Genomic DNA, 23,194 nt, shown 5'->3' on the forward strand with positions numbered 1-23,194 from the left:
TTTGGAACATTCTCAAATTACGCTGAGTTTACAGGCTTGTCAGATTAAATCAATGCTTTCATGAAACAAAATGAGGTCATACCAAATACTAAGAAAGGATTGAATTTGTGAACATTTTACTGTTAATCTTTTCAGGCAAATTGTTTGATATTGTTTAAAAGAAAACATACTAAATTTGATAAGTGACATGCTCTGGAAGCAGTTTTTTACTAGTGATCTTACACATTACGATAACATGATATTTATAATAACAGCAATTGTCAATAGAGGAACTTTCATTTTCTATACCTTCTGTTTGCTGAAACTCCCTAAAATACTGTTGCTAGTATTGTTATTTTAGAGCACACAGAATTTCAAAAAGCTTACATGTGAAATCTAATAACAGTGCATTTGTGTTTGACTTTACTCGTCTTTAGTTAATGACCCGCCGTGAAGGGAATAATGACTATTTTACTATTTTTGCATCTTCACATTCACCCTTTCACTTCCCATCTGTGACTCGACAGGCGCTCTAGAAATGATTGTCAACAAACATGTTTTACTCAATTCGTTCCTGTTTCTGTTTTTATGTACAGGTGCTCCCATTGTTGTGTCTTTCCCTCATTTCTACCAAGCTGATGAGGAATACATCAACGCCATTGGAGGAATGAACCCGAATGAAGAAGAGCATGAAACCTTCCTCGACATCAACCCGGTATGTTTTGGATCACTGATCTGTTTCATATTGGTTTTGTAAACTTGATGAAAAAGCCACAATCAATTCCTTGTGATGAAAACTTCCCCCAATGAGTAACTTTCATCCTGTTTTTAGCACCAACATATTAACCCACATTTGCTAGTGGAATTGATGAGTGTATGTGAAGTATTCTAAAGATTATAGGAGATTTAATGGAAAATTGTGCTTTACTTTTTTTTGCAGACCACTGGGGTTCCGATCCGTGCCTGCAAAAGAGCTCAGCTTAACGTCATCCTAAAGAGAGTCACCGGCTTCCCGTAAGTAAAAAATATCCCAAAAACTATTGAAACCAAAATGTCATCCTTTGAGAATAATATTAAACTTTTGAAATTTCCTTTTTCAGTAAAACAAAATTCCTCAATAATACGATTTTCCCCATCATGTATGTGAATGAGGTGAGTGTTTTGTTTTCTTGTTTGTCTCGCACCTGTTTGTTTACAAAGTATGTTTTTACAGTCCTCAGTATTTGCTTCATTACTCTGGAATTCCATTCTATGTCTAGACGGCGACTATTGACGACGAGTCTGCTAACCAGATGAGAACGCTCCTGATGATTGTAAAGCTGGTGTCCAACTTCCCTGTCATCATTGTGGCTCTGGGGGTCATTTTACTCTTCGTCTTGATCTTCATGGTCTGCAGGAACCGCCAGAGAAAGGTAATAAAAAATCTTCCCTTTCTTGTACTTGCAATGAATGGAGGGTAGACAGAGGCCTGATTCACATTTTGCATCTTAAGCCGCGATCCGCAGCATTTTCTTTCTTCCATCTCGATGCACATCGGTCTATATTTAAAATAACGAATATTTATGCGGAAAATACGCGAAATGTGAATCGTGCCTAAGTGTACATGGGTTAACACCTTTCCTGAAAGCCATATTATGGTTAATATTCTCCGGAAATACTAAACACATTTTTATCTTTAAACATTTGCTGGAAAGGTTATGGTGTGTCACTATCCTGAAACGCACTAAACTTAGTTTTAATTTCAACACGTGCACCTGCATGCGTTTAATCTCTTGTGCATGTATTACTTTATGAAATGTGTTATTTATATACTTTTTGTTTGCAATTTACAGTAGTTATTAGTTTGGATTGGTTTTGACTTAACATGAAAATGTTTTCTTGTTTTATATACTACATATTAATGATAAATCTAAATCTAAAGTTTATTTTTATTACATGAAATTTACCATTGCTTATTGCAGTTGTTTTTATTTCCTGTAACAGTTTTCCTCCCCTTTTTTTGTTTCTATTCAGAACGAAGTAAAACGTATTGATTTTACTGAGGCTTTTCATTCTTTTGCTGTAAGTCCTTATTTCTCCCCTACACACACATTTACTTTCATTTTGTTGAGATTTGCCTGTTATGTCATTATTGAAGCTTTCATTTTAATCAAGTTTTGCATTATTGGCTCATACAAATGCTTTCCTTATGGTTTTGAACAGTATCATGAATTTGTGGCCACCTATCATTATTTATTGCTGTTCCTGCATGGTTATTATTTTGTACATTTTCTAGTGCATAACATACATTGTTTGGGCAAAATACTGTTGTTGTGTCGTAGTGGTGTTTTATGTTGAAATTCACGCATTCTTATAATTAGGCGTACACGCTAATGTTCCTGTTCTAATATCCCCACAGACGGCGAAAGACGAAACCGCTTACACACAGGTCAGCAACCAAACGGAGGAGTCACCCGAGAACCGCAGTCAACCTTTAAGGAATGGACATTATATTGCCATGTCGCCAGTGGAGGCCCAAAAGTGTTGATGAAGATCCTCGACTTGTTTTATATGTGACTTTTCACTGTGCAATTTTTCCTCGGGGCCAGTCCCCAAACACCCACCAACGTCTGCTGAAGGTCACTCTGCATAAGGCTGACTTTTGAGTGTGGCCTTTCCAACATGCCATATCTTCAAACAAAAAGTTGCATCCCGAATCAGTCTCTGGGTTTCTGGCAATATCTGTTGCCTTTTCATAAGAGACCTTGATAAACTCTTGCCTTCAAAAAGAACCAATATGCATTGCATGCTCACAGAATTCAGAGGTCCTTAAGGGGTCATAAACCCTGGAGGTGCTTTCACTGGAGCTGCTGGAAACACTCATGTCTAGGACAGTCTAGGCTCTTAAAGCGAATCTCTTCCCACACTACTGTACGCTTGTCTGCGCAAGCGAGCCTTGAACTAACAAAGCTCTTTATTTGTCAAACCCTTTGATACTGAGCAGATAAGTACAAACTATCGATTAACCACCTCTAGGTGTATTTAGAGGGATAAAAGGTCTAATATGCTAAAAAAAACCTGGGTCCAAACCAGGACTTGTGTGTATGATTGTATATACCAGTGGGTGCGTGTGTGCTGTAATAGTATGTATTTGTATGTCAGCAGGCAACATCTATGCTTGCATGTTTTGTCACACTGTTGTGAACTGCTCGGGTGGGTCGCAGCCCGCCATTTTGCATGATGCAGAGTGACAGGATGTGGACACTATGGATTTGAGCGGTCTTTCATTTCACCCTTGCGTGTCACCTCCAGTGGCGTTAAGCGCCAAATGAATTCCCTCAACGTAGAAGCTTTGCAAAACCCAGAGTCATCATGCGTTAGTGTTTCGTCTTTTTCGTAATGAAAGAACATCAGATGTAGAAAACTCACAAGTGGACTTGAATCTTTTTCTGCCTTAAAAACACTTACGAACACAAAATGTGATCTTGCTGCGTGGCGACGGCAGGCACGTGACGGAACTCTTTCGAAATCGCATCGAAGAAAAACGTCAGCCTACCTATGACAGATTCAAAGGGTTTTGCGCATCAATGTCAAGAAACGCGCCTCCCGTTTACAGCAAAAAGCGTCTGTTTTGAGAGCACAGCTAAACTGAGCCAAGGGTTCAAAGTTAGCAGGGTTAGAGTTATAGGTGACGTTTGCACATGTTTTTTTCTGTGCGCTGCGCAACAGACTTTAGCACTTGAATCACGTGCATCCGAGTTTTCTTTGTGCTGTCTGCGTCGATCAGAGCCTTGACTATTGCTTCTAAACGAAATGAGGCCATATATACATAAAAAGGATGTGATGACTCCACACTTTACAAAATATCACCTTTTTATACTCTCATGCATTTGTTTTGCATTGCCATGCCCCATGTTATTTTGTGTCCATCGTTTCAAAAATGTGTGTATTTTGGAAGCATTGAAAACAAATCCGATGCCAAACAGTGGTTAGGAAGTTGAAGATTTGTAGTTACCTGATGTAAAATTATCTGTTACGTGCCGCAATCGAGGTTTCTGTGTATCTCGGTGCACATTGTGGCATACATACCGTGCCACGTTTTTTCTAATCATAAAGATTTAGCATAAGGTAAAAACTAAAAAAGTAGTTCAAAGTTTATTGTATCTGACCTTCAGTCAATTACAAAATTTTGTTGTTGGCACACAGGAATATATTTGGTTGAAAACTGGCTTTGCTTTGTTGTTCAGCTTTCTGTTGGACCGTGTGACATAAGATCTACAACCTGAGCCAGATTCCTTTCGGTGACTTTCCCCTTGTTCACCTCCCTATACGCTTGACCAAAGAAAACATTGGTTTGGTAGATAACTGGTTTGTTTACTTTCCAGAGTGATATGTATAGTGCCATCGATTTTCCATTTACAATCGCATCATCATGGCCCTCATTATCTATAAGGGCGAATTGGGAAAAGATGTGATTTAAAAGTCGCACGATTTTCAAGGACATACTATGTGAGCTTATAATATGTTTAATACTGCAAAGAACTTAAAATGAAAAGTGTTGCCACAGTGTGCACATAAACTCTCAGTATTATGTATTGACACAGCAATACGAGAATATGTACAAAGCAAATTTTATAATGAAGTGAAAAAAGGTTTTGTAATCAGACAAACAATATTTATGTATTAATATGTTCAATGGTATGTACATTAACAGAATTTTTAAGGTCTTTCCTTTGGTCCTGTTCATTTCTATATATATTTTTAATTATTTTGTAATATTACAAGTAGTGGGGTCCTAAAGCACATTTCTGTTTTCTTTTCCCTTTCCTCTTACACAGATTTATGAAGTAGTACCAAGTGAATATTGTGCTAAATCCAAGATGGAACAGTGTACGTGCTGGTGAAAATTGTAATTTTGAGAAAGGCTTGTGTTGTATCCGTGGGGTTTGAGCCGATCGTGTTTAATGATCTCATGTTATACGACCTTCTCAAGCTGTCAACTCACTGTTTTGTCCAACTGGAATAACAAAGGGAAGGCTGAGTGTCTTTGACTTCTGTTTAGGGAGATTGCTGTAGTGCCATATCGGTACAAGGGAAGTTTCCTTCGCAATCTAACCTTTTTTATCTTAGATGAATGATGCCCTCCTATAGGGATGAGCGGTTAGTGCCATACCATCCTGTTTATTTCATTTGCTTTAGTAGCGCTGTAGCATTATTTGTTTTTGCGTTCATTTCAGAGCTGGTAAAATTAGCAGGGTGGACTTAAAAACACTGAACATTTCATCTTTTCCTGAGATGTCTTTTTGCTGCTGAGAATGACAATCCTCGTGTCATGTTAGGTGCAGAATCATTTCGAGTAATGTTCACTTTTACTTATGATAATTTACACTGCACAAATCTTTCTACAATGCTTTTGTAACTATTTGTAGTGTTATTTTCAAAAAATAAACAAATTATGAAAAACTTGCAAATCCTGTCATGTTGTCAATGTCCTGCCCTTTGGCTTCTTCAAGACTGCTTGTGTCAGCATCTTTGTCTATAAGACACTTTGCAGTAGTTGATTTATCTTTAAATGTGAAGTTTACATTACAAGTATACTTTATAAGGTTCAAATACATTTTTAAACATTCTCTATGTAGTAAAGAAAGGATACTGTGACATAAATAGTATTACTTCATTACTCCTTGGGTCTAAATTACTCTATTTTTAGGTTATAAAAGTATACTTTATGTAACAGTGGTACATTTTGAGTACACTTCTATGGCTGCATCTTTAACTTGTTCTGAACTTGTAGGAGTATTTATTAGTTTACTAGTTCAATACTTTTTTTTAGTTTAAGTACACTCTGAGGTATACTCCCAGTAGTGGACAAAAGAGCAAACAATTTAAAAGGCTAAATACAGACTGTTTCATCAGATGTACACGCCTTGCCCGAAGTTAACTTCTGGTCTGTGCTTGGGTATAATCGGAACCATTATGAGAGAGAGTTCTGCCAACGAAAGTCCAAAACGCTTGAGCGTCCGGTGATTCGTGGAGACTTCATAGTTATAGGAAGTTATGTTTTCTCTTTAAAGTTTTTTTTTCATTAAATGGCGTTCGTCTTTAAATGGGTTAAAAGTTTACCTCAGTTGGTCTCTTTAGTCGCAGCTCCATGCTTATATAGGAACTTCCGGTAATTGAGGGCCATGAACCGCCATTGCTGTGAAAAAACTGTTACGACGCGGCACTCTCTCTCCATGGCTCAGGTTGTAATATAAGAATGGGCTTTATGCACGCGTGTCTTCCGCCGTTCACGGGGAAAACGCTAGGCAGTTTCCGGTTGGGATGACTTGAAGCTGAGATAAATGGGAAACTTAGAAAATAGTTAAATTTAGCAGATGCGGCACAACGTAGTGGTATATACAAGTGGCCTTCTACGGTATTTGAAGGTTACAACGACATGTAAACTTTCTGAAGTGTCGTTTAAAATACGGTAAAGAACAGCACTTCCATATACCACTGCGAGGTGTACTGCATCAGCAAAATTTCACTGTTTTCCATTTCTCTCTGCTTTAAGGGTAACCAACCGGAAACTGCCTAGGGTTCTTCCTGTGAAACGCGGAAGTAACGCGTGCATATAGAGGGTATGCATTGACGTCATTTTCCCATGTGCACATGTCGGGACACGCCCTTTTAATTCAATTCATAAAATTGAATTAAAAACTACGTAACGGCTATTGATTCTTTGAGGTCTACCAGAAGTAGCCTAAAGTTTGGGCCATATAACGTTTGTTTTATGTTGTTGCCGCTGAAACCGTCTTCATAGGCCAAATGTATCGACTTTTCTTTAACCATAAGCATAGTGTAGTTTGAGTATATTTCTAAAATATAGACTTAAAGTATACTTTCTTATTTTTTGTTTAAAGAGGTACCAGAAGGACACTTGAATCCACTTTTTGTAGAGGTGTAGGTGTGTATGCTACTGCTGTACTTAAATGTCAACCTGTCTGTTGAGTTTCTTAAGTATAAGGCAAGTTGTTTATGTCGAGTTTACCGTTTAACTCATTTGGTCATAACGACACTAAGGTGTGTTGATTCTCATCTTACCTGAGTAATCGTGCAGAGATCTGATAAAACTGCGGAATGAAATGTTTTCCCATGATGATTCAGCAGACATGTGAGGACTCGTGCGCTTTGTTGCCCTAAACTTGTTCAGACCTTTTCCTACCCACACAGTGTTGTCTGTCTCTCATTGTGCTGACAAAAAAAGTATAATCATTGAGGCCGAACCAACCTACAAATACAGAACAACATGTTCAGCTTGATCACAATGACGCTCATAGCTGCACAAGCTTTTTACAATATAGCTGCGCCACCTGCTGGTTTTAAATAGACATAAACGATCGTTTATAATAAAAGATTGCAGTTCAACTTAAAATCTTAAAAAAGTTCTTGTTTAGAAATTACTTGTTAATGTACTGAAGCGCATATTTTGCCATTTTAAATTGACCGAACCTACGGTACCTTCCCCCCCCCCAAAAAAAAACCTTTACTCTGCACAAAGATTCGCTTTAGGGCCCAGTTTAGTTTAAGCCAGGACTATGCCTTTGTTGAATTAAAATATTTTTGTGCCATAGAAGAATACATTACTTGGTGTGGATCTTGAGACAAAACAATGGCACTGACATATTTTAAGATATTTCTGGGCAAGGTATTTTCATTTTACACATTCCTTTTTGTCTGAGACTAGCCTTAAACCTTGTCTGTGAATCGGGGTCTAGGTTTTATAATCCCACTATTTCATTACGGTCGATTTGCCCAATAAGACATTTCCCATGCCTTATGCATGACAGGGGGAAGCAGTCACTTAGGCGTTTTAGGATTGGTGTGTAAATATATTTATGGAACATTTAAGCAGCATTGAAAAGTTTGTTTTTATTGTTCATTCATGTTAATGCATTTACTTATGTTAACACATACAGGCTTTGTTTCATCGACAAGGTTTAGCCTAAACCAGGACTTTGCCTTAGTTAATTTAGGCTATTTCACTTGTTTTATTAAAATGCCATAGAAAAAAACATTACTGATGTGCATCTTGAGACAAAACTATGGCACTGACATATTTAAAGATATGTCAGGGCATGTTTTTTTCAGTTGAGACAGCTCAAAATTCATCTTAGTCTGACTAGTTTTAAACCTCCTCTGTGAAACCGGGGCACAATCTTGTTGTACAGAGTTATTGTTTTTCCGTAATATTTTGTGGGGAATCAGAATTCCGAATTTGAATTTTCTGATTTTCCTTAATTCAGTTTAACTTTTGGATACTGAAGCATTTTTAAAAAAAACTTAAAGTTGAATAGGTGACATTTAAAGTAATAGCCTATATTTTTGTAATAGCTTTACTTTTTTATATTGTCCACCACTGATAAATGCTTATAACTTCCTTCTATTATGTTATGGCTAAGCAAAATGTTTCTCTGATTCAGCAACTACGGCACATCTTGAAAAATCATTTCCAGTATTGCAACTCCATGAATATTCCTTTGAAAACTGTAACATATCTAACAAACACTTTTGTTGTTTTTAATAACAAAAAAACATCAGCATGTGGCATGGCTTTTTGTCCGATCTGCTTTATAGAACAAATTAGTTTTGTGTAATAGAACAGGGCCCAATGTCAACGCCCAATGTCTTTATTACAAAAATTTCTTGACACGAATTTCAGTTACATCCTACATAACTTGCATGATCAGCACACTTACACAGAAATCAAATACAACATAGATATTTATATGAGTGGTCAACTCATTTTGATATGGAAAAGCTTACAGTATTTTCTTCTTTTACAGATACAAATTATAAAGTCTAATGAAAAAATATTTAGATTTTTAATATTTTATCAACCCACACACATTCAAATGACATTTTGTGGGTCTTATAATCCTGGACCAATAGTATGAAGTCGGTAAAGCAGTCAAATAAGATGTAAAAAAATTATAATCTGATTAAATTGACTAATGAACATCTTAACTTGCGCTTCATGCTGTCACATATTTTAGATGAAATAATTATGTTTTTGACCCATTGCTGAACTACATGATCTTGAGCTTATGTCTAGCCAAGAGCATCAATTTTCAAAACTCCATCCAGATGGTGAGAAAAGTAAGAAAGCTCCTTCTGGAAGAATACATGACAAGAGTATCATTTACAGTTATTGTAGCATAATTGTTACAAAGAAATGTTACGGTTAGTTCTTCAAGTATGTGAACCTAAAGTATCTGTAGTTTGTGAACTTGGAGAATCTACTGTCTGTAAACCTAAAGAGTCTGCAGTCTTTGGAGCTGAACATTCAGCAATCTTTGAATCTTGAGTGTGTAAATATGAAGAATCAGCTCTCTGTAAAACTGGAAAGTCTCTTGTCTGTGAATGTAAAGAATCAGCAGTTAGTGAATCTGCAGTCTCTATAGAATCTGAAGTCTTTGGATCTGGAGATTGAACATTCTGTGAAGCTGCAGATTCTGCAGTCTGTGGGGTTTGCCCCTCTTGAGGTAGGTCGTGATTTTCTTGCTTTAACTTTAATTGACTCCTGCCTCTCTCAAGCCTGCTTTTGTCCACCAGTCGAAAAGCCTCCATGAACTCATCGATGTCAATGCTCCCGTCATTATTTGTGTCTGTGTTGATAACCAGCTCATTGACATCCTCATCAGAAATCTCTATTTTCAGAAAGGCACTGAGCAGTTTCAACGTCTGGCGGAAGTCTTCAAAAGTGATGAACCCTGTGAGATACACAAGCATCAGTCCTTAAGACAAGACACAAACATCTTTAAAGCATCAGGACCCATTTCATGTTTCTACAGGCCATAGCATATTTGTTTAGTGTTAAAAAAATATATTGTTTGTCAGTATTAATCTTTTTTTACCTTTATTAATATCGATTAAGGAAAATTGAGAATCTTGCATAATATTTCAGTCCAAATTCGAACTTTCAAAAGGGTAAAAACATAATACATGCAATTTGCAATTCATTGCTTTTCAATTGCAATCATTAATTTTAGACACAAAGCAAATAAATCACAATATACTCTTTTGAAATAAGCTTGCTGTATTATTATAATCAAAACACAATTTCCCTACCTGAATTATCTGTGTCCACTATTCTAAAGATGGTCTCCATTGTGGATCGATGTCTGTACAGTGCCTCCATTAAAGTCTGTTCAATGTGCTTTTTTGCAAAGTAAAAAAGTAAAACGTCAATCAAAAGCTCAGAAGATCCTTTTTTTAAATAAAGTGAAATACATTCTTTACCTCACATCCTGGCTTTTTCAGGGCGAGGTCACGGAACCAGGCGTGATAGTCCAGCAGGCCGTCAGAGGTGTTGGACACTAACTGGGCATGGAGGACATGCCAGGGAAGATCTAAGTGCAGAACACGCTCTATAGCAGCGGCCCAGTTGTCCAAAGAGATCAGTCCTGCGAGAACAAAGATTATTTCTTCCAAATCACAGATCAGAATGGAATTAATGTGATTGTACATTGAGAAGAAATGCAAACAAATATTTTAAAAACTATTTGTAATTTTTTTTTATTTGTATTTTAGAAATTATCTGTACCTGTCTTCTCCTTATCAAACTCCTGAAAGGCACTGATGAGATCAGACTTGTGCGCAAACAGTTGCTCTCGCAGGACTTTCAGAGCCATATGCTCTGTGCGTTTCATGCTGAAACAATACAAGGCAGAAAGAGCTGAAATGACAATGAAACTGTACAGCAAATCAATCATCAAAAGTCACAATATTGACACTCAAAAAAACTTAAAACACACAATATAAAGATAAATAAACCACTAAACTCTTTAATGAAAAATCACCCCAAACGCTATATATTATATTTTGAAAGAAAATCACACCCCCTGTCGAATGGCTGAATGCATGTTTTGTTACCTCTGTGATAAGCTCAGGCCGCGGGTCATACCGGTGGCTTGATACTGAACAAAGTACGGCACTAGATCAGGACCAAGTCTGATAAAAGCTCCTCTGTTGCTGCCAACCTCATAGTAGTTAGAGGCTGAAAAAATGGTGAGGACCTGAAAATCACATGACATACATTAAATGTTACACAGGAATTTGTAAAATAAGTGGGACTGTTGTTCATTGTGAGACATGTGAGTTTACGTATAATGCAAAAATTGGACAAGGTAAACAAAAGTAGAACTCTTTTTTTTTTGTTGATTTACACGTATAGTTTTGTGAGTTATTGAGGGTTTTGTGTATTTTTTCAATCAGCCTCTCAAACGCTGCACATCTCACCTGTCAGCGCTGATGACGTGACCATTGTGACACGGGCTCATGTACAGCAGGTAGTAAAAGATTTCACAGCTGTTTAGTGATAATTGTTAGAATGATTTAAATAATTGAATTGTCTTATTCTCTGATGCACTTTATGAAAGTGTCCTCACAAATGATTTTCTCTACTGCAGCAGGTGAGTTCCTCTGAACAGTCACGGAGAACTCTTTGTGGTTTTTGGCTCAATAAGCTGAGCGGTTGTAGGAGTCTGGGAGGTCTAAACTGCCCCACCACCAATGATCTCCTGCGCTTCTGCACTCTGAGGTCAGTCCTCGTGCTGTCTGTCATCAGATCAACATTTAATTATTGGAGAAGATTATTTTAAGATCTGAAATAGTTGAATATGAGCTTTGGTGTTCTACATTTAATGTATTGTGTTTGTTTAGTGACTCATCAGTGATTGTCTGTGTTTCTAGGAGATTTCAGCAGGTGTGACAGAGCAAGTGGGATGCTGCAAATTTGTGAAAAAAGAACCCCCCAAAAAACGAAACAACAATAATGTAACATATGTAACAAATTTTGTAAATAATTTCATGATTTATAAGTTTATGTTTTGTGCATCAACAAATGTTTATGTATCAAAAGGTTTTGTTTCAGGATATTCTTTTTTTATGTAACCGAGTTTGTTACAAATTGTAAATATAATCAGTTATTTGCTAATTCATTTTCTGCAGGAAAAAAATATTTTTGTGCATGAAAAAATTTTGTGTGAGAAAAAATATTGTTATGTAACAAGATATATCGTTTAGTGTATTATATATCATATGTAATATGTAAACATTATGTTATAAAACTTTAATTTAACGTGTCCAATAATTATCATACTTAGTTTCATGATTTGTACGATTCATTATTTAATTTACAATCTTGTTTGGGGAAAATAATGAAAATGTGTATTAAGATAATGTGTTGGATTAGTGCATTAAAAACATAGTCGTGTTTTATTGGCAGGCCTTTGTATATCACTTTTCTTTTAATATAACAAGGATCTATGTTTTGTGTAACGAGGGTAATTAATACATTGGGATATTTTTTTCCTGATTATTTCACTTCAATAAAAATGATCAAAAGAAGAAAGTGGTTTAGGTTGCACTGGTCCCTTTTAATTTTGTATTATTTACATTCGTTTACAAAGTAATATATTGAGGACAAGAGCGAGTTATAATCATTAGAAAATAATAGAAAATAACACACTTCTATAATGTTTAAAAAGAGTCGAAGTTTGTCATTCACTGCATTAGAAACCAGTGTTTGTGAGTAAAAAATATATAACACTGCCAACTAGCGGTTGTGTCAAGCACGCGCATGCACGTCCACGCTCTTTTTCACGCACATGTAAAAGCCCACATCTGAAGTTTTTGTTGTTGAGAGTTTTTAACATTATTTAATTGATTGTAATTACAGCAATATTTATTCTAAGTACTACTTAAATTAAAATTAATTTCACAGGAAAAAGTGCACAGTAGATTTTTTCTGGTTTTAGAAAATATGAAATACTAGACGGAGTAAAAATAGCAATATTATTATCTTTACAATAATTATTATTGTAACAAGGGAAAGCAAAGTTTGGAATTAATCATAAACACATCTAAATGAGGCCTAAATAAAATATATATATATATTTTTGTTTTAGGTGCGCGCATCCGACTAGCGCCAGCGATGACGTCATTTCATTTACATTCGAAATAAACTTTTTAAACATTGCATCAATCGATCAGCTGCTCGCAGATATTTGTCGTGTGATTTCTCTCCTGATTTATATTATTGTTACCGAATAATTGAATATCAATCTCCATCAAATCATCTGAATTCAGTGTTTCTGTGAAATATTTCTTCCATCGACATATTTCCAGTGAACGTTACATTTCTACCGAACATCTGAAGATGAGATCGGCATCTGCTCGCGTGGCCTCTCTGTACGTCGGTGATCTTCACCGGGAGGTTTCAGAGGTCATGCTGTACGACAGATTCATTCCGTTTGGCCCGATCCACTCCACCCGAGTGTGTAGAGACAGAAACACATTCAGGTCTCTGGGCTACGGATATGTCAACTTTGTCAACCGCTCGGACGGTAAGTTAAGTTAGATAAATGTACATAATTCGGCTTTACAATATTTAGCATGTTTGAACCGATCAAATCAGGATTATATCGTTGTTTTCTTTTAGCTGAACATGCATTTGAGAACTTAATGTTCAGTCTCCTCATGGGTCGGACCATGCGCATCATGTGGGCCGATAGAAACCCTGCACTGAGGACCACCGGCGTTGGCAACATTATCATTCAAGGCCTGGCAAAGGACATCTGCAGCCTGGCACTTTACGACACCTTCTCTCATTACGGCACCATCTTATCCTGCAAGGTAACTGACTTGTATTTCCTTCTGTTATTCTGAGTTAACCATCCAAGTTTGATGCTTATCCTGACAAATGTCTCTTATCCATAAGGTGGTTGCAGATGAGAATGGCTCCAGAGGATATGGTTTCATTCATTTTGAGTCCTACGAAGCCGCTGAAAGAGCCATTCAGGAACTCAATGGGATGATGCTGAATGATCAAGTAGTGTAAGTTTGACTGGCAAATGTAATGTAAACAGTATTTGTAAACTTCTTCAACTGAATGTGATAGACTAACAGTGTTTGTCTGTGTCTACAGGTCCATCAGCCACTTCAGATCATTCCAGGAGCGTCAGGCAGAGAGGGAATCAAACCCTGGCCGCATGAAAAAGGACTACAGAAGTCTCTTCCCGGTATTAATCACAAAACCCTCTATTAGTGATCAGATCTTTAGTGCACGTGAAATGTTTCTCAATAGACTAATTTGACTTGTGTTTTCAGGGAGTGCATCTCTATGTCAACAATCTGCCCTACGGATGGACGGACCACCAGCTGCATAGAGCGTTCTCCCCATTCGGGTCTGTCACCAATGCTACGGTACGATGCTTGTTATTTAAAGGAACAGGAGACATTTAACAGAGTTTATACTCGGTACTGTTATCTGTGATGTACATTTAGAGCAGATAAAATACATCATGCGACAAACAGATGTTTTCTTGACTATTCAGGTGGCGAGGAACGGTGGCCGCAGCCGAGGGTTCGGCTTTGTGTGTTTCACGAGCTCTGAAGCTGCAGCTCAAGCCGTTTCGGCAATGGACGGACGTGTCATTTCCAACAGACGTCTCAATGTTGCCTTATCTCGGGTCCTGGATACGCCAGTGTCTTTCAGCGACTGTGTATCACCTCCTGAAAAGCAGTCGCTGCTTCCTTCAGGACACTTTGGGATTGTTCCACAGGTCAGATGTGCCGCAGTAACATATCAAGCAGAAATGTGTAATAAATCAAATCCTTATGCACATTTTGATCATAATTCTGTGTGTTTGACAGGCTATCAGCATTGTTGGTCAGCAGCTCGCCAGCCTCAACCGGCTTGTTTCCAGCTGTCGACGGGATGCAGCGGGTCTCCTGCCTAAGTGTAAGAATGTTTTTAAATGATGGTGGGTCGGTTCAGGCCTCATGTTTCTGCTGCGGTTAGCATCATTCTTTGGTCTCTTATGTCACAGGTGAGAGTCTGGTCCCGCTGGTCTGTCCGCTGCTGATAGACTCGTTGGTGCCCAACATGCTGCGTGTGAACCAGGAGCTGCCAGAACTCATGTCTGATGCTTCTGGAACATCAGACACCTTGAGCTCTCCACTATCTGGAGACTTTGGTTCTGTTGTTCCAAAGGTCATATGTGAAGTTATATACATGGTGTATCTGTAGCTAAAGTCAAAATGTCATGAGTTTGACTCCTTGAATACACTGTAAGTCACAGTCAGTATCATAGTGTCCACTGAATAAATGTTATTGTATTTAAGGAATAAATGTTAATGGTTTTATAGTGATTCTGGTTGTATAAGGGAAGAAATATCTGGATATATTAAACGATGTGTTTTTTGTACAGACTCCTAACAGTGTCGATCAGCAGCTGTTTGGACATCTCTCCACCTGTCTTGTGTCCAACAGTCGCTGGTATGCTGATGGTTTCCTACCACAGTGTGAGTAGCTTCTCTTTACTTCTCTGAATGGTCTGTCAGATTCAGTCTTTATATTTCTTATAGTTATTAGTAAAATCATTCTTTGCTCATATTCTCAGTAGTTTCTCTGACATACGGAATGTGTTTCTACTGTCACAGGTGAGAGGTTCCTCCAATTGGTCTCTCCACTGCTGTCAGACACGTTTGACTCGGAGCCGCCCTGCATGCCGGTCGGTGCTGCTCATTCAATTCCTCTGTCAGATACTGAACGATCTCAATAATTGTGTTATTTGTTGTTTCGTCATATTTAATTCATGATATCGTTGTTTTAGACTGGTAAACTGCAACTGTCAGAGATGAGGCCTGACCAAGCCACTGATGCTCCTGGAGTGTCGGAGACCTGCGGTGCCGTTGCTGTGGTTCACAACAGGTTTGGTAACGGTTTGGGTATGACTGGAAATATGAACACCTCCAAGGTAGGAGAAATCTCTTCATTTGTCAAGGATTTCGCTGTTATTGACACATGTAACCATTTAGAAATAATTGTGGTTTTGAAAAGCAATCAAAAAACACATCTGTTCTCTTCTCAGGTGACGGTGGTTATGGATGGTGCCTTTGTGTCTGTGTCCTGCTGCTCCTCTGATGACACCATAACTGTGATCGTGAAAATCCAGGAGGATCTTCTCCTTTACAGTGAGTCTCCATCCATCTTCCACTTCAGTTTTGTACATCTGCTACATTATTTCAGACACATTCTTATTTATCCGTCACAGGTGAGCGGCTCCTCGTTTTTAACACGATTGCGGTTCAAGCGAGGAGGACCTCTGAGGACACATCCAGCCCTCACCTGGCAATACAGCCTGTTCCTGAGAGTGAGTAACCCCATCCTTATTATACCAGAAATCACAGGTAATTTTCCACATGAGATCAGTCACACAGTTTAACAGATCATATAAGCCAATCAATGTCTTTCTCCCGGTCAGGTGACCAAATTGTGGCTGATACAGTCCAGTCCTCAGCACCATTTACCATCAAGCCAGTGTTGACCACCCTGAAGGAGACGTGGGCTTCTCTGCACATGGGTGGGTTTGGGTTCATTCAGCGGTTTTACACATATAGTTTTGTGATTTATTGATGGTTGTGTGTTTTCTTTTTAATCAGCCTCTCAAACGCTGCACATCTCACCTGTCAGCGCTGATGACGTGACCATTGTGACACGGGCTCATGTACAGCAGGTAGTAAAAGATTTCACAGCTGTTTAGTGATAATTGTTAGAATGATTTAAACAATTGAATTGTCTTATTCTCTGATGCACTTTATGAAAGTGTCCTCACAAATGATTTTCTCTACTGCAGCAGGTGAGTTCCTCTGAACAGTCACGGAGAACTCTTTGTGGTTTTTGGCTCAATAAGCTGAGCGGTTGTAGGAGTCTGGGAGGTCTAAACTGCCCCACCACCAATGATCTCCTGCGCTTCTGCACTCTGAGGTCAGTCCTCGTGCTGTCTGTCATCAGATCAACATTTAATTATTGGAGAAGATTATTTTAAGATCTGAAATAGTTGAATATGAGCTTTGGTGTTCTACATTTAATGTATTGTGTTTGTTTAGTGACTCATCAGTGATTGTCTGTGTTTCTAGGAGATTTCAGCAGGTGTGACAGAGACAATGGGATGAGGCAAATTTGTGAAAAAAGAATCCCCCAAAAAACGAAACAACAATAATGTAACATATGTAACAAATTTTGTAAATAATTTCTTGATTTATAAGTTTATCTTTTGTGCATCAACAAATGTTTATGTATCAAAAGGTTTTGTTTCAGGATCTTATTTTTTTATGTAACCGAGTTGTTACAAATTGTAAATATGATTAGTTATCTGCTAATTCATTTTGTGCAGAAAAAATGTGTTGTGCAATATAAAATATTTTTGTGCATGAAACAATTTTGTGCGAGAAAAAATATTGTTATGTAACAAAATATATTGTTTTAGTGTATTATATATCAAATGTAATATGCAAACATTTTGTTATAAAACTTTATTTAACGTGTCTAATAGTTATCATACTTAGTTTCATGATTTGTATGATTATTACGATTAATTATAAATTTACAATCTTGTTATGTGTAAAAATAATGAACTTGTGTATTAAGATAATGTGTTGGAATTTTGCATTAAAAACATAGTTTTTTTTATGGGCAGGCCTTTTGTGTATCATTTCTTTTAATATGACAATGATTCATATTTTATGTAACGAGGGTAATTAATACATTGGGATATTTTTTTCCTGATTATTTCACTTCAATAAAAATGAACTACTGCAGACCTCAGAGTAATTAGACTTAAAAGAAATGGCGAGGACCTGAAAATCACATATAGGCCTATATAGAGACCTGTCAAATGAGTGAGACAGTTGTTTATTGTGAGACATTAATGTTTATAATGCAACATTTGGACAATAGAAACATAATGGAAGACTTTGTTATAAATAAAGGTAAAAACAATGATCAAAAGAAGAAAAATAAGTGGCTTAGGTTGCACTGGTCCCTTTAATTTTGTATTATTTACATTCGTTTACAAAGTAATATATTGAGGACAAGAGCGAGTTATAATCATTAGAAAATAATAGAAAATAACACACTTCTATTATGTTTAAAGAGTCGAAGTTTGTCATTCACTGCATTAGAAACCAGTGTTTGTGAGTAATAAATATAAAACACCGCCACCTAGCGGTTGTGTCAAGCACGCGCATGCACGTCCACGCTCTTTTTCACTCGCTTGTAAAAGCCCACATCTGCAGTTTTTATTGTTGAGAGTTTTTAACATTATTTAATTGATTGTAATTACAGCAATATTTATTCTAAGTACTACTTAAATTAAAATGAATTTCACACGAAAAAGTGCACAGTAGATTTTTCCTGGTTTTAGAAAATATGAAATACTAGACGGAGTAAAAATAACAATATTATTATCTTGACAATAATTATTATTGTAACAAGGGAAAGCAAAGTTCGGAATTAATCATAAACACATCTAAATGAGGCCTAAATAAAATATATATATATTTTGTTTTAGGTGCGCGCATCCGACTAGCGCCAGCGATGACGTCATTTCATTTACATTCGAAATAAACTTTTTAAACATTGCATCAATCGATCAGCTGCTCGCAGATATTTGTCGTGTGATTTCTCTCCTGATTTATATTATTGTTACCGAATAATTGAATATCAATCTCCATCAAATCATCTTAATTCAGTGTTTCTGTGAAATATTTCTTCCATCGACATATTTCCAGTGAACGTTACATTTCTACCGAACATCTGAAGATGAGATCGGCATCTGCTCGCGTGGCCTCTCTGTACGTCGGTGATCTTCACCGGGAGGTTTCAGAGGTCATGCTGTACGACAGATTCATTCCGTTTGGCCCGATCCACTCCACCCGAGTGTGTAGAGACAGAAACACATTCAGGTCTCTGGGCTACGGATATGTCAATTTTGTCAACCGCTCGGACGGTAAGTTAAGTTAGATAAATGTACATAATTCGGCTTTACAATATTTATCATGTTTGAACCGATCAAATCAGGATTATATCGTTGTTTTCTTTTAGCTGAACATGCATTTGAGAACTTAATGTTCAGTCTCCTCATGGGTCGGACCATGCGCATCATGTGGGCCGATAGAAACCCTGCACTGAGGACCACCGGCGTTGGCAACATTATCATTCAAGGCCTGGCAAAGGACATCTGCAGCCTGGCACTTTACGACACCTTCTCTCATTACGGCACCATCTTATCCTGCAAGGTAACTGACTTGTATTTCCTTCTGTTATTCTGAGTTAACCATCCAAGTTTGATGCTTATCCTGACAAATGTCTCTTATCCATAAGGTGGTTGCAGATGAGAATGGCTCCAGAGGATATGGTTTCATTCATTTTGAGTCCTACGAAGCCGCTGAAAGAGCCATTCAGGAACTCAATGGGATGATGCTGAATGATCAAGTAGTGTAAGTTTGACTGGCAAATGTAATGTAAACAGTATTTGTAAACTTCTTCAACTGAATGTGATAGACTAACAGTGTTTGTCTGTGTCTACAGGTCCATCAGCCACTTCAGATCATTCCAGGAGCGTCAGGCAGAGAGGGAATCAAACCCTGGCCGCATGAAAAAGACTACAGAAGTCTCTTCCCGGTATTAATCACAAAACCCTCTATTAGTGATCAGATCTTTAGTGCACGTGAAATGTTTCTCAATAGACTAATTTGACTTGTGTTTTCAGGGAGTGCATCTCTATGTCAACAATCTGCCCTACGGATGGACGGACCACCAGCTGCATAGAGCGTTCTCCCCATTCGGGTCTGTCACCAATGCTACGGTACGATGCTTGTTATTTAAAGGAACAGGAGACATTTAACAGAGTTTATACTCGGTACTGTTATCTGTGATGTACATTTAGAGCAGATAAAATACATCATGCGACAAACAGATGTTTTCTTGACTATTCAGGTGGCGAGGAACGGCGGGCGCAGCCGAGGGTTCGGCTTTGTGTGTTTCACGAGCCCTGAAGCTGCAGCTCAAGCCGTTTCGGCAATGGACGGACGTGTCATTTCCAACAGACGTCTGAATGTTGCCTTCTCTCGGGTCCTGGATACGCCAGTGTCTTTCAGCGGCTGTGTATCACCTCCTGAAAAGCAGTCGCTGCTTCCTTCAGGACACTTTGGGATTGTTCCACAGGTCAGATGTGCCGCAGTAACATATCAAGCAGAAATGTGTAATAAATCAAATCCTTATGCACATTTTGATCATAATTCTGTGTGTTTGACAGGCTATCAGCAATGTTGGTCAGCAGCTCGCCAGCCTCATTCGGCTTGTGTCCAGCTGTCGACGGGATGCAGCGGGTCTCCTGCCTAAGTGTAAGAACGTTTTTAAATGATGGTGGGTTGGTTCAGGCCTCATGTTTCTGCTGCGGTTAGCATCATTCTTTGGTCTCTTATGTCACAGGTGAGAGTCTGGTCCCGCTGGTCTGTCCGCTGCTGTTAGACTCGTTGGTGCCCAACATGCTGCGTGTGAACCAGGAGCTGCCAGAACTCATGTCTGATGCTTCTGGAACATCAGACACCTTGAGCTCTCCACTATCTGGAGACTTTGGTGCTGTTGTTCCAAAGGTCATATGTGAAGTTATATACATGGTGTATCTGTAGCTAAAGTCAAAATGTCATGAGTTTGACTCCTTGAATTCACTGTAAGTCACAGTCAGTATCATAGTGTCCACTGAATAAATGTTATTGTATTTAAGGAATAAATGTTAATGGTTTTATAGTGATTCTGGTTGTATAAGGGAAGAAATATCTGGATATATTAAACGATGTGTATTTGTACAGACTCCTAACAGTGTCGATCAGCAGCTGTTTGGACATCTCTCCACCTGTCTTGTGTCCAACAGTCGCTGGTATGCTGATGGTGTCCTACCACAGTGTGAGTAGCTTCTCTTTACTTCTCTGAATGGTCTGTCAGATTCAGTCTTTATATTTCCTATAGTTATTAGTAAAATCATTCTTTGCTCATATTCTCAGTAGTTTCTCTGACATACAGAATGTGTTTCTACTGTCACAGGTGAGAGGTTCCTCCAATTGGTCTCTCCACTGCTGTCAGACACGTTTGACTCGGAGCCGCCCTGCATGCCGGTCGGTGCTGCTCATTCAATTCCTCTGTCAGATACTGAACGATCTCAATAATTGTGTTATTTGTTGTTTCGTCATATTTAATTCATGATATCGTTGTTTTAGACTGGTAAACTGCAACTGTCAGAGATGACGCCTGACCAAGCCACTGATGCTCCTGGAGTGTCGGAGACCTGCGGTGCCGTTGCTGTGGTTCACAACAGGTTTGGTAACGGTTTGGGTATGACTGGAAATATGAACACCTCCAAGGTAGGAGAAATCTCTTCATTTGTCAAGGATTTCGCTGTTATTGACACATGTAACCATTTAGAAATAATTGTGGTTTTGAAAAGCAATCAAAAAACACATCTGTTCTCTTCTCAGGTGACGGTGGTTATGGATGGTGCCTTTGTGTCTGTGTCCTGCTGCTCCTCTGATGACACCATAACTGTGATCGTGAAAATCCAGGAGGATCTTCTCCTTTACAGTGAGTCTCCATCCATCTTCCACTTCAGTTTTGTACATCTGCTACATTATTTCAGACACATTCTTATTTATCCGTCACAGGTGAGCGGCTCCTCGTTTTTAACACGATTGCGGTTCAAGCGAGGAGGACCTCTGAGGACACATCCAGCCCTCACCTGGCAATACAGCCTGTTCCTGAGAGTGAGTAACCCCATTCTTATTATACCAGAAATCACAGGTAATTTTGTCCACATATATCAGTCAAACAGTTTAATAGATCATGTAAGCCAATCAATGTCTTTCTCCCGGTCAGGTGACCAAATTGTGGCAGATACAGTCCAGCCCTCAGCACCATTTACCATCAAGCCAGTGTTGACCACCCTGAAGGAGACGTGGGCTTCTCTGCACATGGGTGGGTTTGGGTTCATTCAGTGGTTTTACACGTATAGTTTTGTGAGTTATTGAGGGTTTTGTGTATTTTTTCAATCAGCCTCTCAAACGCTGCACATCTCACCTGTCAGCGCTGATGACGTGACCATTGTGACACGGGCTCATGTACAGCAGGTAGTAAAAGATTTCACAGCTGTTTAGTGATAATTGTTAGAATGATTTAAATAATTGAATTGTCTTATTCTCTGATGCACTTTATGAAAGTGTCCTCACAAATTATTTTCTCTACTGCAGCAGGTGAGTTCCTCTGAACAGTCACGGAGAACTCTTTGTGGTTTTTGGCTCAATAAGCTGAGCGGTTGTAGGAGTCTGGGAGGTCTAAACTGCCCCACCACCAATGATCTCCTGCGCTTCTGCACTCTGAGGTCAGTCCTCGTGCTGTCTGTCATCAGATCAACATTTAATTATTGGAGAAGATTATTTTAAGATCTGAAATAGTTGAATATGAGCTTTGGTGTTCTACATTTAATGTATTGTGTTTGTTTAGTGACTCATCAGTGGTTGTCTGTGTTTCTAGGAGATTTCAGCAGGTGTGACAGAGCAAGTGGGATGCTGCAAATTTGTGAAAAAAGAACCCCCCAAAAAACGAAACAACAATAATGTAACATATGTAACAAATTTTGTAAATAATTTCTTGATTTATAAGTTCATCTTTTGTGCATCAACAAATGTTTATGTATCAAAAGGTTTTGTTTCAGGATCTTATTTTTTTATGTAACAGAGTTGTTACAAATTGTAAATATGATTAGTTATCTGCTAATTCATTTTGTGCAGAAAAAAATGTGTTGTGCAATATAAAATATTTTTGTGCATGAAACAATTTTGTGCGAGAAAAAATATTGTTATGTAACAAAATATATTGTTTTAGTGTATTATATATCATATGTAATATGCAAACATTTTGTTATAAAACTTTATTTAACGTGTCTAATAGTTATCATACTTAGTTTCATGATTTGTATGATTATTACGATTAATTGTTAAATTTACAATCTTGTTTTGTGTAAAAATAATGAACTTGTGTATTAAGATAATGTGTTGGAATTTTGCATTAAAAACATAGTTTTTTTTATGGGCAGGCCTTTTGTGTATCATTTCTTTTAATATGACAATGATTCATATTTTATGTAACGAGGGTAATGAATACATTGGGATATTTTTTCCTGATTATTTCACTTCAATAATAATGAACTACTGCAGACCTCAGAGTAATTAGACTTAAAAGAAATGGCGAGGACCTGAAAATCACATATAGGCCTTATATAGAGACCTGTCAAATGAGTGAGACAGTTGTTTATTGTGAGACATTAATGTTTATAATGCAACATTTGGACAATAG

At 37.9% G+C, this 23,194-nt stretch overlaps 6 protein-coding genes and 1 long non-coding RNA gene across 9 annotated transcripts in view; 5 read left to right on the forward strand and 2 right to left on the reverse strand.

Annotated features, from left to right (window-relative positions):
* The window catches only part of scarb2a (scavenger receptor class B, member 2a), an 11,848-nt gene extending 6,419 nt beyond the window's left edge, over positions 1 to 5,429 (forward strand). The window contains exons 8-13 of the mRNA XM_056745675.1: positions 576 to 694; positions 920 to 993; positions 1,080 to 1,131; positions 1,239 to 1,391; positions 1,993 to 2,040; positions 2,378 to 5,429. Coding sequence (XP_056601653.1) covers positions 576 to 694; positions 920 to 993; positions 1,080 to 1,131; positions 1,239 to 1,391; positions 1,993 to 2,040; positions 2,378 to 2,506 — 575 coding nt within the window. The 3' untranslated portion in view covers positions 2,507 to 5,429. The remainder of the gene's footprint in view (positions 1 to 575; positions 695 to 919; positions 994 to 1,079; positions 1,132 to 1,238; positions 1,392 to 1,992; positions 2,041 to 2,377) is intronic.
* The window catches only part of zgc:158260 (uncharacterized protein LOC571389 homolog), a 24,114-nt gene extending 16,856 nt beyond the window's left edge, over positions 1 to 7,258 (reverse strand). Inside the window, exon 1 of the mRNA XM_056745676.1 lies at positions 7,045 to 7,258. Within this exon, the coding sequence (XP_056601654.1) occupies positions 7,045 to 7,097 (53 nt within the window). The 5' untranslated portion in view covers positions 7,098 to 7,258. The remainder of the gene's footprint in view (positions 1 to 7,044) is intronic.
* Positions 7,259 to 9,192: 1,934 nt separating this feature from the next.
* ppef2a (protein phosphatase with EF-hand domain 2a) overlaps positions 9,193 to 23,194 on the reverse strand; it is a 40,528-nt gene continuing 26,526 nt past the window's right edge. The window contains exons 14-18 of the mRNA XM_056746294.1: positions 10,876 to 11,018; positions 10,547 to 10,653; positions 10,243 to 10,406; positions 10,072 to 10,159; positions 9,193 to 9,713 (exon numbers count right to left, since the gene is read on the reverse strand). Coding sequence (XP_056602272.1) covers positions 9,193 to 9,713; positions 10,072 to 10,159; positions 10,243 to 10,406; positions 10,547 to 10,653; positions 10,876 to 11,018 — 1,023 coding nt within the window. The remainder of the gene's footprint in view (positions 9,714 to 10,071; positions 10,160 to 10,242; positions 10,407 to 10,546; positions 10,654 to 10,875; positions 11,019 to 23,194) is intronic.
* Positions 11,217 to 11,890, forward strand: LOC130418955 (uncharacterized). Its single transcript, XR_008906450.1, has 3 exons — positions 11,217 to 11,291; positions 11,412 to 11,542; positions 11,695 to 11,890. It is a non-coding gene; the product is annotated as an uncharacterized LOC130418955 (long non-coding RNA).
* Positions 12,890 to 17,230, forward strand: LOC130418949 (uncharacterized). 3 transcript variants are annotated; one of them, XM_056745175.1, is made up of 16 exons: positions 12,891 to 13,349; positions 13,445 to 13,638; positions 13,724 to 13,839; positions 13,931 to 14,024; positions 14,113 to 14,208; positions 14,340 to 14,567; positions 14,659 to 14,746; positions 14,835 to 14,998; positions 15,216 to 15,309; positions 15,448 to 15,518; positions 15,621 to 15,981; positions 16,062 to 16,160; positions 16,272 to 16,370; positions 16,450 to 16,523; positions 16,647 to 16,774; positions 16,927 to 17,230. In XM_056745175.1, exons 1-16 carry the CDS (start codon positions 13,163 to 13,165, stop codon positions 16,943 to 16,945), a joined length of 2,112 nt encoding a protein of 703 aa, XP_056601153.1. In that variant the 5' UTR covers positions 12,891 to 13,162; the 3' UTR covers positions 16,946 to 17,230. The 3 variants fall into 3 exon arrangements, with proteins under 3 accessions (XP_056601154.1, XP_056601153.1, XP_056601152.1); XM_056745174.1 differs by having other exon boundaries at positions 12,897 to 13,349; positions 16,644 to 16,774; XM_056745176.1 differs by lacking the exon at positions 16,927 to 17,230 and having other exon boundaries at positions 12,890 to 13,349; positions 16,450 to 16,558; positions 16,644 to 16,775.
* On the forward strand, positions 18,428 to 20,191 carry LOC130418953 (polyadenylate-binding protein 1-like 2). Its single transcript, XM_056745183.1, has 8 exons — positions 18,428 to 18,463; positions 18,580 to 18,797; positions 18,893 to 19,086; positions 19,172 to 19,287; positions 19,379 to 19,471; positions 19,560 to 19,655; positions 19,787 to 20,014; positions 20,106 to 20,191. Exons 2-7 carry the CDS (start codon positions 18,611 to 18,613, stop codon positions 19,902 to 19,904), a joined length of 804 nt encoding a protein of 267 aa, XP_056601161.1. The 5' UTR covers positions 18,428 to 18,463; positions 18,580 to 18,610; the 3' UTR covers positions 19,905 to 20,014; positions 20,106 to 20,191.
* Positions 20,308 to 22,716, forward strand: LOC130418954 (uncharacterized). The gene is made up of 9 exons (XM_056745184.1): positions 20,308 to 20,522; positions 20,662 to 20,755; positions 20,894 to 20,964; positions 21,067 to 21,427; positions 21,508 to 21,606; positions 21,719 to 21,817; positions 21,896 to 21,969; positions 22,090 to 22,220; positions 22,373 to 22,716. The coding sequence occupies exons 3-9, from the start codon at positions 20,959 to 20,961 to the stop codon at positions 22,389 to 22,391; spliced, it is 789 nt and encodes a 262-aa protein (XP_056601162.1). The 5' UTR covers positions 20,308 to 20,522; positions 20,662 to 20,755; positions 20,894 to 20,958; the 3' UTR covers positions 22,392 to 22,716.

This window comes from Triplophysa dalaica, chromosome 4 (assembly GCF_015846415.1).
Source record: "Triplophysa dalaica isolate WHDGS20190420 chromosome 4, ASM1584641v1, whole genome shotgun sequence".
NCBI classification, from domain to species: Eukaryota; Metazoa; Chordata; class Actinopteri; order Cypriniformes; family Nemacheilidae; genus Triplophysa; species Triplophysa dalaica.

What these genes read in the sequence shown, in the direction of transcription:
- LOC130418949 (XM_056745174.1), top strand. Translation starts at nt 13,163, where the DNA reads ATGAGATCGGCATCTGCTCGCGTGGCCTCTCTGTACGTCGGTGATCTT. An exon ending in GGTCTGTCACCAATGCTACG is followed by an intron (nt 14,209 to 14,339) that starts GTACGATGCTTG and finishes TTGACTATTCAG; the next exon opens with GTGGCGAGGAACGGTGGCCG. An exon ending in ACTTTGGGATTGTTCCACAG is followed by an intron (nt 14,568 to 14,658) that starts GTCAGATGTGCC and finishes TGTGTTTGACAG; the next exon opens with GCTATCAGCATTGTTGGTCA.
- LOC130418953 (XM_056745183.1), top strand. Translation starts at nt 18,611, where the DNA reads ATGAGATCGGCATCTGCTCGCGTGGCCTCTCTGTACGTCGGTGATCTT. An exon ending in ATGCTGAATGATCAAGTAGT is followed by an intron (nt 19,288 to 19,378) that starts GTAAGTTTGACT and finishes CTGTGTCTACAG; the next exon opens with GTCCATCAGCCACTTCAGAT. An exon ending in ACTACAGAAGTCTCTTCCCG is followed by an intron (nt 19,472 to 19,559) that starts GTATTAATCACA and finishes TTGTGTTTTCAG; the next exon opens with GGAGTGCATCTCTATGTCAA.
- LOC130418954 (XM_056745184.1), top strand. An exon ending in GGAGGATCTTCTCCTTTACA is followed by an intron (nt 21,428 to 21,507) that starts GTGAGTCTCCAT and finishes TATCCGTCACAG; the next exon opens with GTGAGCGGCTCCTCGTTTTT. An exon ending in CACGGGCTCATGTACAGCAG is followed by an intron (nt 21,970 to 22,089) that starts GTAGTAAAAGAT and finishes TCTCTACTGCAG; the next exon opens with CAGGTGAGTTCCTCTGAACA.